The 16,023-nt window shown below is 31.9% G+C and overlaps 1 protein-coding gene across 3 annotated transcripts in view; it reads left to right on the top strand.

Moving 5' to 3' along the window:
- Positions 1-16,023, top strand: part of LOC114329496 (cell adhesion molecule Dscam2) — a 1,422,998-nt gene that overhangs the window by 839,149 nt on the left and 567,826 nt on the right. For all 3 annotated transcript variants that reach the window (XM_050654329.1, XM_050654330.1, XM_050654331.1), the window contains exon 5: positions 2,028-2,145. In XM_050654329.1, the coding sequence (XP_050510286.1) occupies positions 2,028-2,145 (118 nt within the window). The remainder of the gene's footprint in view (positions 1-2,027; positions 2,146-16,023) is intronic.

The raw sequence follows: 16,023 nt of genomic DNA on the forward strand, positions 1-16,023 counted from the left end.
AAATCTACTTATGAATATTAATAACACAATTATAACAATTATTTACATTGATATTGTTAGGAATATTAGCAGAAGTGGCAGTATTGAGATTAGTGTTAGACGTGTCAGTATTTTACTATTTTTTGAGATATTAATTTGGTTGCGGCCATTTTCAATCTGTGAAGCTATGTGAATTTTATTTCTTAAAAATTTTCTACGTATCCCTCTGCTACATTAGTTGATTTCCATCCTCCGTGTCTTTTCAAGTTGGTTATAGTACCACCACTATCAGCGAGTAAAGTGGCTGAGCTCCTTCGTAGACAGTGCCCGGTGTATTCTTTGGGATACCCGGTGTAGTATTTGTATTCACTGCAGAATTTCATTTCTTGAAATTGAAAAACAAAAAACTTAGCGAAAACACACACGCATCTTAAATGACAAGCGTTGTCATAATAAAATACAAAGTTGATGTTATTGTCAAAGCCGTTACCTAGCTACCCAAAATCGTCCCGAAAGTAAAAAAAGCGTCCCGAAAGTGAAAAAATTAGTCCTAAAGTAGCAACTTTCGGTAAGAGTTGGGTAAAATGGTACTTTCGATTTAATAAATCATACCTACCGAAAGTTTAATTGTCGGGACAGCTGCAGAAAAAATAATATTATAGTTATATTTTGAAAGATTTTTCCATAGTTGAAGTTGAAGTTTCCAATTTGAAGTAAAACGCGCCACAAAAGAGTACCTTTGATAAGTTTTGCAGGTTGAGGCTCTTTTGTGACCTGTTTTACATCAAATTCAGTTTTTAATTATTTTGCTTTCAATTTCACCCCCAATAGTCCTGGATCTCGCGTATCAAATAAAAAATTATTAATAGCACGCTGAAAATTTACTCGTAGCTTAACGGTGTCGAGTCGGATAAACTTTGATGTATGGGAACACTGGAACACGAGAATCTTTAATTGTGGAACATGATAAGCGTATCATCTGGACAAGTTTATGATTGTGAAAAATAGCAGGCTGTTTCTAATTTTGTTCCAACAATAGCCAACATTATATAATTTATGATCAAATGTTTGTTCAACAAAAATGTTAGGCATTTTGACCAGTCCGACACGTAGAACATGTCAAATGACAGGAATTATGTTGGTGATAAATATTAGTCTGATTTTTGCCTGAGAGTTTAATGAAAGGCTAAAAAAATCAACTGGAAGTTCTGTCTAATAAAATTCATGGGAAGTTTTCGTAGTCCGACGTTTTAAACCTTTGAGATATACAGTTTCGAACGTCGGACAGAATTTTGTCGGACAAACCTTCCAATTGACTTAAATCTCATGCAAAAATCAGACTTCTATTTATCACCAACATAATTCCTGTCATTTGACATGTTCTATAAGTGTCGGACTGGTTAAAATGCCCAACATTTTTGTCGGACAAATATTTTTTCATATGTTATATAATGCCTATTGTATATTGCTTGAGCTACTGAATAAACTTAAAAACTGCCTGCTGTTTTTTACAATCATAAACTTGTCAGGATGACACATTTATCATGTTCCACAATTAAAGATTCCCGTGTTTCAGTGTTCCCATACATCAAAGTGTGTCCGACTCGACACCGTTAAACTATGAACATATTTTCAGCTTGCTATGAATAATCTTTTATTTGGTACGGGGAATCCAAAAGTGAAGTGGAGGGTAAGAGAAAACTAAATCCAACTTTTCATGCAACTCGGTGGTGACAGGGAAAATTACATGATATAGCCGTATTTTACGTTGATTTACTGACCTATTAGTTGTCTTTTTATATGGAAGACATTAATATTTTTGGTTTTTTTAATGAACTAAGGTATTTTTAATGAAGCAGAAGTAGTGAAATTGAAGGTACCGCATAATTTTCTTCAGCACTAAATACAAGAGAAAGAAAATAATGTTGGCCTTATAAGTTATTTCTCTCAGATTAACTTATAAAAAATGAAAAATATGCGGTATTTCTTTGTGCTCAGAATACTCCTGGAAACCTCTTTAGTCATTTACGACTTTGTCCTTGTTACAGAACATCGAGGCATTGTATCTCCGGTGATTGTGGAAAATTCAGGAGCAGTCACTGTAGCGCAAGACGAAGGAGCCGCATTAATATGTATAGCTCAAGGATGTCCAGCACCAGAATACAGGTAAAATAATTGAACGCTCTCATATATTTAAATTTTTCCTTCTCTTAGAGATGATTCGATTTCATGCACTACTAGTCCAATCACACTATACATGTAATACATCTTTATCTGTGGCTCAATTTTGATAGTATTTTTACCGCGTAGGACAAAAATTTTTTCTACGGCCGGGCTAAATGAGCCACTTTCACGCACGCATTTCGTTTCCGAAAGTTGCACTTTCCCGCACGGCGTGCGTGAAAGTAAATTTTCCCGCACGGCACGCGGGAAAGTAAAATACCTATTATATATATTATAATACATGCAATAAGCTAATATTTAGATATTATTTACTAATTTGTTTCAAATTTATCTTATTGTGTTTATGTTTTAATGATATTAGCGCGATTATTTCATTCATACGAGATTCTGACCAATAGAAAGCTACAGAAATGCAAATTAAGGTGATAATGTTTGATAATATCCCGTCGTTAAGTATATTACGTCAGATGCCCTTCGTTGCTATGAAAAAACACATTCAGTGACATTAATGACAATTAATGTCTTAAAAGTTATAAAAGTGATGACTTTCAACCGTAAAATATTTTATATCAACTGTGTGTTTAACAGTATTAATTTGTACTTACATAAATAAATTACAATAAAATTTTGGTTTTGAACAGTTTTATTCATAACAAATTGCACTTGATTTCTAAAATTAATATAGAACTTTAGAGCTCTTGTGCAATTACTACTGATAATTCGATAAAATAAAATTATTTTGACATAATATATAAAAGTCAGATCAGTAGACAATTACAATGGTTTTGAATCGTCGTCATGGAAACCAATATCGTCGTGGTAGTAACCCATTATATTGAAAGTTTGGTTTTGACAACCATGTCAAAGAATTAATTTGTGTATTTTCACTTCTAAATAAAAATTAATATAACTATTTTTGTGGCTTTTTTCAAACGTACGGCCCTAGAAAAAATATTGTTCCTAACTCATGCTGAAAGTGTCGTTCGGGTCAACGGCAGTCTCGTGCGAGAAAGTATCACTTTCCGCACTAGTTAGGAAAATAACTATTTCCACATTAAATATTATATTTATAAGTGACCAAATCACAATTAACTGTAATGAAAAATAACATTTTATAATCGTTGTTTGACGTTTGGATTTCCACTCCGGCAATCTTGTCAAAAATGGTCATTTTAAATTAGATAGATGTTATGACTAAAATTATTGGACGGTCATGTTTTCCAAATTAACGAGTGACTTATTCAATCTTGATCTTGTAGGCATATAGCCATCCTTTAGTTGATAATTCTGAAGGTAATTTTTGCAACCTGAGGATGATATCAAAAATTCTGATTGTTTCATGTGTTTGTGTATTGCATCTTTCTGTATTATGTAGATGTAGATGATGTATCCCTGACTTTCTATTAATCTGCAAATCTTGGTATGTTCTTGTTGCTAACTTCTTCTTTTAGAATTTCCAGAGTTTCCTATGTTCTGCTGAGGGGTTTGATATATATTTTTCTGTTATGTCTGTTTCTCTTATGATTATTGATGCATCTTTCCGTCATAAGTACTCTGTGCTCATTGTACCAAACATATTTGTATATCTGTGTCTTGTCGAAGCCTCTGTTTTTGATGTATGCTCTATGCTAGTTTATCCTGATACTCAGTGGGTCTTGCTGTTTCCTCCACGTAAAAATTATTGAATTCACAGGGTATTTTATAGATGCAGTTCTTTGATATCTCTTATGTATTGATAGATTTGGGTCTGCACCGAATAATATAAGTTGTTTTCAATGTGAATGTGATGTAATTCTTTCCTATCCTTTTGATTTTTTTGGTAAGCCCTGTATATATCGTATTGTCATCTTTAAATCACTTTTTGTGTGCATGCCTTGATTACTTTTGGTATTTTGTTGCCCCCTTTCTTCAATCTCGTGAAATTTCCTTTTTTAAATGATGCGGGGTAATCACTTTTTGTGAAAACCCTTGTTTGTATGATTTTTCGTCCTAAAATGCATTTTTATGAGTAGCCTACTGATCAGCCGAATCTAGAAAGCTCTGGTTGCCAATACTAAAAAAAGAAGTCAGCAACAAGGAGATACCAACATTATCGGGTAAATAAAAGTGTCAAAAATACATCATCGACAATTATAGGTACATAATACATACATATACAACACACAATAGATAAACATATGATACATTTAAAGAGCAATGGGAATTTGATATTACCCTGTGGATACAAACATCTCAATCAAAGTATTATCAATTAAAAGAATGGCTTGGACTACAAGATTGAAGCCAAGTAAGTCAAGCAAGTTAATCTCATATAAACAAATTATTTAACTAAACATGCCACAAGAAAACAAATTTCATTCCAGATTAATTTAAGTTATCAATATTTTTAGATAACGCTTAATTTACAAATAGTACGCCCTTTGACGGTTTTTGCTGTAACTTTTAAAGACCATTTGGATTGATATGAAATATGGCATACGCCTAGCTAACATGTCAAAGAAAAAAAATTATATTGTGCCGATGTGTGCTTTTGCCCTGGGGCTGAATTTGGCCCCTTCTCGGGGTTGAAAACGATAAATTCAAAATAAGTCCGCAATTCGATAAACTGGCTAATTCTAAGCAAAAGCAACTTTTATTCTCTATAGTTTTTTCACTAAGTTAATACTTTTCGAGTTATTTGCGAATGAATATGTTCACTTTTCAACAAAGCAAACACGTTTTTAGACAATTTTTCGAAAATAATTCAAAAAGTATTTTATCGAAAAAAATATTCTTAGCAAAAATATTGCATCTGACCAAGTGAAAAAAATTGTGTATGTATACAGTCTGTAAGGATAGTAGAAGCAGAGTTATAGCCAAAGAAATATAGGTTCATATTCGCCAAATTCCAAATAGAATATTTTAACGTGAAATAACCAAAAAATGAAGCACTTTTTGGAGAAAACTCAATACAACTGGTTTAAAGAGTTTAAAAAATTTATTTCTGTTTTTATAAAAAGGAATTCTATACTAAATTTACAATCAAGATGCAGTAGAAATAAACAAACCAGGACATGTAACTAGGAGCTACTAGGAGCAACTCCTGAATCATAATTTACAATGTATATACATCGTAAATCCCAAATCATGATTTCCAAAGTTAATACATTGTAAATTATGATTCGGGAGTGCTCCTAGTAACATTTAACGTGTCCTGGTTTGTTTATTTCTACTGCATCTTGAATGTAAATTTAGTATATCATCAAATGTAAGCAGGTTACTCTCAAAACACATTTGGTACCATTTGTTTGGGCAAAAAAAATTGGGAAAATCATCCCCTTATTAGCAACTTAAATGAAATTAATCGTTACCGCTTCACAAGTTATTTTATTTATGTTGTGTTTATATGATCTGTAAGTTTCATCGATTTAACGTAATTATTTTTGAAAAAAATTGGTTTTAAAGTAAAATTTTTAAAATTTTTAATTTTGAAAAAATGTTCTTTTTTCAGAATAACTTAAAAATTATTAGAGGTACCAAAAACGTCAAACAATAAAAAAAGTCGGCTTTGCTTTTTTGAATATCTTGTATTTTTTTGTTTTTCTGTAAGACAAAGTTTGTTTAAGATTTTGTGTTTCTAAATTTGCATACACTCGTGATTAGTGACTCGTTCAAGCCTTTTCAACTACAACCCTTTCAAAGATAAGAACTTTGAAACGATGAAACTAACAGATCACATAAACAATACATACACCAGTAAAGAAACTTGTGAAACGGTAAAGAATAAGTTCATTTGAGATGCTAATTAAGGGTGATTTTTCCGATTTTTTTTACCAACAAAAAACGGACCAGCTTTATTTTGAGCGTAACTTATTTACTTTTGATACTAGAAATTTTTTAAAAAACAAAATAAACCTTTTTTAAACAGTCTATTAAAAAAGTGGTAATGATTTTTCCCCAAAAAGTGCTTAATTTTTTGGTTATTCCACATTAAAATATTTGATTTGGGATTTGACGATTATAAACCTATTTTTCATTAGCGATAACTCTGCTTCTACGAGGTCTAAATATCTAATACATGAACCATTTTTGTCACTTTTTTATAGGCTATATTTTTGCTAAGAATTTTTTTTTTTTCACAAAATATTTACTTTTTCAGTTATTTGCGAAAAACCGTCTAAAAACGTGGTTAGTTTGTTGAAAAGTGAACATATTCACTCGAAAATTACTTGAAAAGTATTGACTTGGTGAAAAAACTCTATGAAAAAAAAGTTACTTAGAATTAGTCAGTTTATCGAATGCCGAACATATTTTGGACGTATATTTTTTTACACCCGAGAAGGGGTAAAATTAACCCCATGCAGAAGCACACATCTGCACAATATCACTTTTTTTCGTTGACTTGTTAGCTATGTGTATGCCAAATTTGTGTCAAATGTAAGTACTATAAAAAATAAAAAGCATGTTTTATTATCCAGATTTAATACAAACTGTTGTCAAATACAGCTTTTGAATATACCAATTTAGTTATATTATACAAACCTGTTCTATTGTTTTGTATTTAATTTTTGTATCTGTAGGTATTCTGTTCTGAAAAATTTTTGTGTAGGTCCGTCATAAACTTAATAGGAGATATCAAAATAATACAATTTACAAAATAGGAGATCCCACTACTTTTTACAAAATTCTATTTACAATAGATACTATTTTAAAATATACAGGGTCCTCCATAACACATACCGCATCAAATACACGTTTTTAAAGCACCCTGTATTTAATTTTTAATTTTAATCTACTGCATTCCCTTGTTAAAAAATATAGTTGGTTTGTGTTATACAGAACATTTAAAAAGTTATAACCAAATTCCAATCCAAATTATAACAAATTGAACGCCCTGTATAACAAAAAGAAGTACAAAATCAATAACCTGTCATAGCGATAATTTTTAAATAATTTTCAGAAATCAAAAACTTGAACACAATTAGTTCTAGTGTTCTAGCTATCGAACGAATTTGTCACCTTGGATAAATACTCCAGGGAAATAAGCTAGAAATAGACCATGTTCGGGACACTCAAAGATCCAGGTAGCTGACTACTTTTTTAGTTATTGTAGACCTATAGGAAGAAAACCTACCTGTTTCTTCCCTGGAGTTCATGTCCATTATTTAATTATTAACATTTTAGTGCAAAAATTGAGATGTTTTCGATTTTTTGCACCTCATTCAGAAGCTAAATAATTAACATAAAATTACAAAATTAAATTTTTTAGAACATTGAAAAACCTTCGAAATGCCGATTTTTGAAAGTTAAAAAGTTAATTTGGTGCTACGCCAACTGCAAAATAAGTGAAAATCGTTATTTGTTAATAAGTTTTACTAAAACTACCTTAGAACTGTAGTGTTTCACCTAAAGTTGGGTATTGGGGTATTTAACAAACCTTCAAAATTTTAGATCGTTCGATTAATTAGTTTAAAATTTATTCTATTTGTTTATCGCAGAGACCTTTATTTTGCAATAGCATAAGACAGAAAATAATGAAGATAGAGCAAATCTGCATATTAGGGTGGTTCGAAAAAAAAGTTTTCTTTTATTTCAGATCGCTATAGTGCGCAAAAGTTGCCATTGGTATAGACTTTGAAAAAGCACTAATTATTATTTTTTTATTAATTTGTCTTCCGTTCGCGCAATGCCATCGAAGTTAGCAAAAATTGTGAAAAACTTTAATTTTTCATATATTTTTTTAACAGGAGAGATGGTTTTAATTGCGTTCCTATACCATGAATTAACTACTAAAAGTATGTAAAATCAATACAAATGCACTTATTATACATTTGTTTCATATCTTCCGGTCGCGCAACATAATACAAAATGAGTAAAATTAGTAGTTTTTGCAAAATTTCAAAGTTATTTATATTATATTTATATTTTATAAATTACAACAGGCCCAATAGGATATTCCGGACCGATTGGAAAGGCCCTACCCGATTGTGAAAGACTCATTGTTTCGAAGAATTTGTAGTGGGTACGTGATCCTATTCCAACGTCACATTCAAGATGGCTTACTACTGCAAACCGAGTTTTGCGTTTTTACATCAGTGTGTCCAACCCTTCTGAAAATCTGAGAGAGATTGCCACATTCATTCTCAAATGTTATAATATGCCTATGTGGTTTGTCACAAAAATAAACCACAAATTCACAGATGGGCCTAGACATGATTACAAAATCATTGAATATTCAGGGTACTTACCAGAAGAGCCTCTTCAAGTTGTTGATCCCATTTTACAACGGAATACTTACTTTGCCCATCCCGAAAATTTACTTTTGGCTATGGTAACTGATGACAGAAACCATATCCTAGAGCTGGGCTTTAGGCGTATCATGAAGGAAAAGCAAGCAATATCTGAAAGTGACTCTATCAGAATCTTTAAACCACCAAACTTAAACTTTGAAGCTAAATAGTATTAAGAAATTATCAAATGGAACACCAGTACACTGACTCCCCTTTACTGCTAAGAACATTGACTAATGAAGAGATAAAACAGTATGTGAGCAATGACTTCAAGCGTATTATGAGTATAGATATTTTGCCATGCCATACACAGGCAGTTGAAAGATGCGTTAAGCTAGTGACCGTAGCTTCAAGTAAAGTGTGTGGACACAGTTCCAGAGACGACTATATTAGAACCACATTATTGCACCGCTCAGCGATGCCAACGATTAAAATCAACAACAACTGGTACTCTTTCACAATCAGGTAGGGCTTTTCCAATCGGTCCGGATTAGCGATGTGAAATTACGTGTAATTTCAGAAATTGTAAGTTACACGTGTAAAATTACCCAAAAATTACAAACCAGATGTAATTTATGTAACTTATGTAATTTATGTTCATTGTATTAAAAAATCAATTGTTTGCATTCATATTGAATATAATAAACACAAAGTAACTACATACTTATGAAATAAAGAAAAGTGGATAAGAAATACATACAAATAATAAAGAAATGAAAACATAGGTTCTTTAGTTTTGTTTTAAGCGGCTTTTATAAATCACAACTTCCTTTTTCGCAGACAACTGGAGACCTTCTTGTTATAAAACGTCGAAGTTTCAATTGTTTGCTCTTCCAATGAGCCTTGTGTAATTTTTTTTATCTCCGGCAAATCCAGAACTGCATCCTGAAATTAAATAGGAAAGTGTAAACATAGAGAGTAAAAATAATGGGTTTATAATATAATATATACAGATCTAACTACCTTGTTTTCGGCATCTGAAGTATCCTTCTCGACTTCCGTTTTTTTTTGGGGTTGTTCTGTGCCTTTACCCTGAAATTGATAATTTTGGAATATAAACAATAAATATGTATGTGTTTACACTAATTTACCGATTTCATTAAGACGTTTTCTAAAATGTTCACTTTGCTTTGTCTCAAAATGCGTGCTGGTCTCTGTTCCCTAGTTTCCATTCTTTGATCAATTTCATCATCGGTCATTGCAAAGTCAGCAAAATTAAAATCATCGTCGGAATTTCCATTTCCTGTTGTATTTGAATGCCATGATGATATTGTCTGAAAACATAAGATTTATAATTTTTTATTCGAAAACGGTGGAATGCATTGGAAAATCGGAAAAGAAGCAAACTGCATATATCACATGCACATATCACATATCTAAAAAATGCCTAAATTTAAAATTACCTCGTCTAATTCTTCCTCTTCGGAAATATGGTTTTCAATTACTTCTATCTCCTTCTGTAAGTTTCTACCTTCTATCGAAACGTTGTTCTGTACAGTCTCTTCTATAGGATATTGACTTTGTATGTGATGTTGTCGTGAACGTTTCAGCAATTTTGAATTATATTGTATATAATTTAAATTTGCTGCCCTTTGAGTTGTTAGGCGATTTCTTCTCTTCGTATGAATGCTGCTCTGGGAGCTAAAGCTTCTCTCTGTTGCCGCAGAATTGCACGGCATTGTCAATATCCTGACTGCAACTTTGGAGAGGCATGAATGTCCACAAAATCCTTTCCACCATGTAACCAAAGAGACATTATCGAGTATGTTCCATAAAAATGTTTCGCCAAAAAAGTCTGTTTTAGCTAAATAGTTTCCTAAATCCTCAGTAATCTTTGACACTCCTTCATCACCAATCTCTATCGTGGTCGTGGTTGACATAGTAGTAATGTATTTCATCGCTTCAATCCTTTCGGCTGATGATAAATTTGCACCAACAGACCGAGGGTTTAGTAAGTCTGCGGCAAAATGGATCGGTTGAAGGGCGTATTCCTTCCTTGATATAAATTTATCCATCGCTTCTGTTTTTTCGCAATCCGTTAGTTTCACGCATTCTAAATGAGTAGATATGTTACTACCGATTTTCGCGAAAGTTTCACAAACCAAATGAATTGACGAAGAATCTCCTTCAAGACGTGTTATTGCTTCAGTAATTGGCTTAAGCAATTCAACAAGAGCGCTAGAATTTATCCAGAATCCTTCATCAAGTAAATTTGCTTTTGCGCTGCGTATTCTATCTTGAATTGTTTTATCTGGAGATATTGCTAGACGTTGTAGGACGGACTTGCATTTAGTCAGATCTTGAAGACATTTTACATGTGAACCCCATCTTGTTTTTACAGGTAGGCTAAGAGACACTCCACACTTCATCTCATTTCTTATTTCTGTGAATTGAGCTCTCAGTACTTGACACTGGTTAATAGTTTTAACGATATGTATAATATGTGACAAATGTGTCTCTATTGAAGATAATTTCAAAATATCGCTGCACAATAAATGTAATGTGTGCGCTAAACAGCCGTATGATACAAGATGGGGATACATCTCTTCACATTGTCTCACAGCCTTCCTCATATTCTTTGCGTTATCAGTCACAATAGCGAAAAATTTTTTAGGTCCATACTCCTCCAGAACTTCAACCATTAATTTTGTTATATATTCTGCGGTATGCTTCTCTGCTTTTGTTAGTACTGATTTGACAAATAACGGTTCGGGTGTTGTAACAATGAAATTAATTACACTTTCATTTCGCAAGTTGGACCAACCATCGCATTGCAATGATAAATTGTCAGCTTGCTTAATTTTATCATTAACTTGAACTTCAACTCGCTCGTACTCTTCGGTCAGGAGACGATTTGATAACATATATCTCGATGGTAAGGTGTATGAAGGTCTAATTTTTTTAAAAAACAATTTCCAATCTTCATTCTCGGTAATTGAATGTGGTGCTGAACTGGTGTAAATAGCTCTAGCAAGCAAAATATTCAATTCGTTATTTTGTTCGTGTGTCATTCGATCACAAAATGATTGTATTCTGTTGATTTTTGTGCAAACAGGTGTTTCCACATGAATGTTATCAGAAGCAGATGTTGATGCTGTGGAAACCGTTGATGATGTACAAGCAGCATCAGTGTTATCGTTATCCAATTTTGCCGATGTGATCTTTTTCATGGATGTTTCAAATGGAAATTTAGAGTGATTCCCCTTTGACTTTGGAGTTAAAATATTGAATTTAAGTTTTATCATATGCGGCACATAAGTGCATTGTTGAAGATGAGATTTCATTCTTGTAGCATTTTTTGCATGTACACTCTTGCAAAATTTACACCTCACATTTATGGTCTTTTGATTAGAAGAACCCGCAGGTAACACTTCAAAATAAAGCCAGATATCTGTCTTACGTTTCACCATGTTTTATGACCTAAAAAAAATATTCAGGTAGACTTAAACATTAAGAAGGGAAAAAACATTATTTTTCAAAGTATTTGATGGGCACGAGGGCATAAAAAATTGTTAGGCATCCTTAAATAGAAGAAAGATTAAAATTGAATCTGTGTAACAATTTAATGAAATTCGAATAAGCAGAATACTGGATCGGACAACTACATTATTTTGCCCTCAACGTTATCAAAATTTTTTATTTAGTAAGTTATGTCAGTGTAATTCAATTACACATGCTACATGCACAAGTACCCCGTTGCTCCTATCATTCTTATAGTTATTGTACAGTAAACTAATCTAAAAAATCGAATAAAACTTGGTAAACCGAATTCAGAATTAAGTACTGTAGCCACATATAAAATGACGCGCGTTAGATTTAACGTACAGTCGATATGCGATAGGCCCGCCCCTGTGTTTCCCAATCTAAGGTTGCTATGGACATCACCGGCACGTGTTTTGCTGTTTGTAGAAATAATATATTTCTTACCTTATAGTTTCTGTGCTTCCTTATAAATAAATGTAAAGTAACCAACGCTGCGTGAATGAATAGAGAAAGAACAGTCGAAAACTAACTTATACATACACATTACACATACAATAACAGAAATGTAAACATAACCTGCCTGACTCAGACTAAGGAACGACTAACGAGCGACGAGCGTAATAGCACCCACTGGTTCGCGCGCGCCGGCACCGGCGCACCGCACTTACGACAATTGCGCGCGCATAAGTTGCCATAATATATGTAATTTTACCAGTAATTACATAAATTACGGTAATTTATGTAAATTTATCATAAGTTACGTTAAATTTCATAAATTACGTAAATTCCAAAAATTACATAAATTACATTAAGTTACGGGTATCATGTAATATTACCGTAAGTTACGTGTAATTTATGTAACGTAAGTTATGTAATTTTACAACTCACATCACTGGTCCGGATATCCTATAGTGCCTGTGGTATTTCCATCTAAGTGTTGGAAAAGGTGGCGGAATGGCAGTTCGTTGTAATGGAGAAGACAAATACTCCATTGTAGAGGTCTTCCCACATGTCTCTATTTGTGGCTGCGCGAGCTTCGCTGGCATTCCTTACTTTCGCCTCGCCTCTCGGTAGTCTGCTGTTTTTGACGAAGCTGCGCGACCTAATTCCACTTGAATATCAAAATGTATCTTAGATGTTTGGATTTTAAATATATTATTGTAATTGAATTAAACTATAGCATATCTAAAAGTCGTATGATTAAATTGTACTAAACAGTCAAACTTTGAAATTTTGCAAAAATTACTAATTTTACTCATTTTGTATTACGTTGCGCGACCGGAAGATATGAAACAAATGTATAATAAGTGCATTTATATTGCTTTTACATACTTTTAGTAGTTAATTCATGGTATAGGAACGCAATTAAAACCATCTGGTCTGTTCAAAATAGTTTTTGTAAAATTAAGGATTTTCACAATTTTTGCTAATTTCGATGGCATTGCGCGACCGGAAGACAAATTAATAAAATAATAATAATTAGTTCTTTTTTCAAGTCTATACCAATGGCAACTTTTGCGCACTATAGCGATCTGAAATAAGAAAAACAGTTTTTTTCGAACCACCCTACTGCATATGCCAAATGAAAGTAGAAAAGTGATACTATCAAAATGTACTAAAAAAAGATAAAAAACTATCTATTATAGTCAAAAATCCCAATGCCAAATTTTTTAAATTTTGTAGTTTATAAACATTTTGAATAACTTTAAAAATATTGCCCTATAAAAAATCATTTTACATACCTATTCAAAATGCTGGAATTTTACACAAATTTTTGAAAATGTAGTTCAATTGGTGACTAGTCGTGGTACCTAAGTGAAGGGGGAGCCGGGAGTTGACAAATGCACGAGGTCAAAAACTAAAAAGGCAACGCAAAACTAATATCATTTTCTATATCTCGGGATCTATTGAATATATTTTTTCTAGACATTACAAATATTCCATTTGTCTAGCCATTTATTAATTAATAAAGAGTCTAATTTGTTAAACAATTTTTAAATAAATTATTTGGTCCCAAAAAGCCATGTTTTTAATCATACTATCATTATTAATCATAGAAAAAGTTATGTTATACTTTTATAAATAAATTATCTTCAATAAATAATTATTTAATGAAAATAATATATTTATTAAATTGTACTTTAACTTTTTTATATGATCATTAATGATATATAATATGATTAAAAAAATAAATTTTTGTAAAAAAAATATTTTTTTAGGAATAATTGTTTAAACAAATTAGACTGTTTATTAATTAATAAATTTATAAACAAATTGCATATTTGTAATGTACGTAGAAATTACATACACATTAAAAAAAGAAAGATCAAAATGCATTGAGTTTATCCGGAGATACAGAAAATTGTATTAGCTTGAAATTGCTTTTTCGGTATTTTAACTCGGTGGATTTGTAGGTTTCCCCTAGTAACCGTTTGAACTACATTTTTGAAAAATCGTAGAGGGTGCTGTGAAGATACAATGTTTGTACAAATTTCTTAGCAAAAAATTCAAATCCCATTCTTTAAGATGGCATTAATGAGATTCCTTAGTTATTATAAACAAATTAACTGTGAATTAAAAAAAACACATGCTAACTTTGTCCCAAATGAACCCAGGCTAAATTTCCTTATTTAAAAATTCTTGTTAAAATACTAGCTTTTCGAATATATAAAAAGATTTTTTCTACAGGTAATAGTAAGTTATTCTAAATTTTTATAAACTACAAAATTTCAAAAATTTGGCATTAGGATTTTTGGCAACATTAATTAATTTTTTTATCTTTTTTTAATACATTTTGATACTACCCCTCTTCTACTTTCATATGGCATACTTAGAATTGCCCTATCTTCATTATTTTCTGTCTATGTTATTGCAAAATAAAGATCTCTGGGATAAACAAATAGAATAATTTTTAAACTAAATTCTAAAATTTTTAAAATAAAATCGGTCTCACATTTTTAGCGTTTAAGTACCAAAATACCCAACTTTGGGTGAAACCCTAAAATTCTCTGAAAATAGGTTAAATTTAGTAAGAGTATTAACAAAAATCGATTTTTATTTATTTTGCAATTTGCGAAGCAATAAGTTGTCTCTTTAACATTCAAAAATCTGTATTTTGAAGCTTTTTTAATGTTCTCTAAAAAATCAAATTTTTTTAATTTTATGTCAATTAATGGGGTGCAAAAAATAGAAAAATTCGCGTTTTTTGCACTAAATTGTTAATAATTAAAAAATAGACGCGAACTCTAGGCAGGAAACAGGTAGGTTTTCTTTCTATAGGTCTGCAATAACTAAAAAAGTAGTCAGCTACCTGGATCTTTGAGTGTCCTGAGAAAATTCTTATTTCTCTGGACTAAAACACGTTATGATGAGAATGAGCTCAGTCATGAAAGTACCATAATAATTGTTGACATAATATATGTTGAAAGATACGTTTTTAAGTAAAATAGGTCAATGGGTAAATAATAACCTGTCTAAAGGTTTAATAATCTCCCAGTTTGACTTATCATAATAATTATCTCGTACGGATTTGTTATAGAGTAATAGTGGAATTTATTACGAGTGACACATCGGTTTCTAGGAAACTTTGCCTCATCTCCGACTAAATCTACATATTATTAAGTATCAGCTTTATATGAATGGCTGTAACTCAATATTATCAATGCATTCGATCCTAACGATTCTTCTAATAAAAACCATGAAAATTCCAATACAGTCATTAAAGCACTTAAACTTAAAATCTCTACAGGTCGCTTTTTCACATCTCCCAATAGCTTTTTTCTGAACTTTCATTCGGAATTTCATTTCGAACATGAGTGCCCTACAAACATACATTTCTATTACATGAGTAATCGCATGCAATACCTCTTTAACAGCCATTATAACCGTGGGGCGGAATTTTCCATCTCTCTGTTGTTTACTTATTTACACACAACAGCGCGATCAGAGCGTGTATGGAATGGCGATTCCAAAGCGTGCGCTGTCGCGTTATGGAAGCGATCAGTAAACGCATATGATGAACTTTGTTCAAATTTGATATGGTATGAGTACATAAAAAACGAATTAAGCGTGTAATGCAGTTTGTCGGAACAAAAATTTAAAGCTGCGG

The sequence above is a fragment of the Diabrotica virgifera genome, chromosome 6, assembly GCF_917563875.1.
Source record: "Diabrotica virgifera virgifera chromosome 6, PGI_DIABVI_V3a".
Lineage (NCBI taxonomy): Eukaryota > Metazoa > Arthropoda > Insecta > Coleoptera > Chrysomelidae > Diabrotica > Diabrotica virgifera.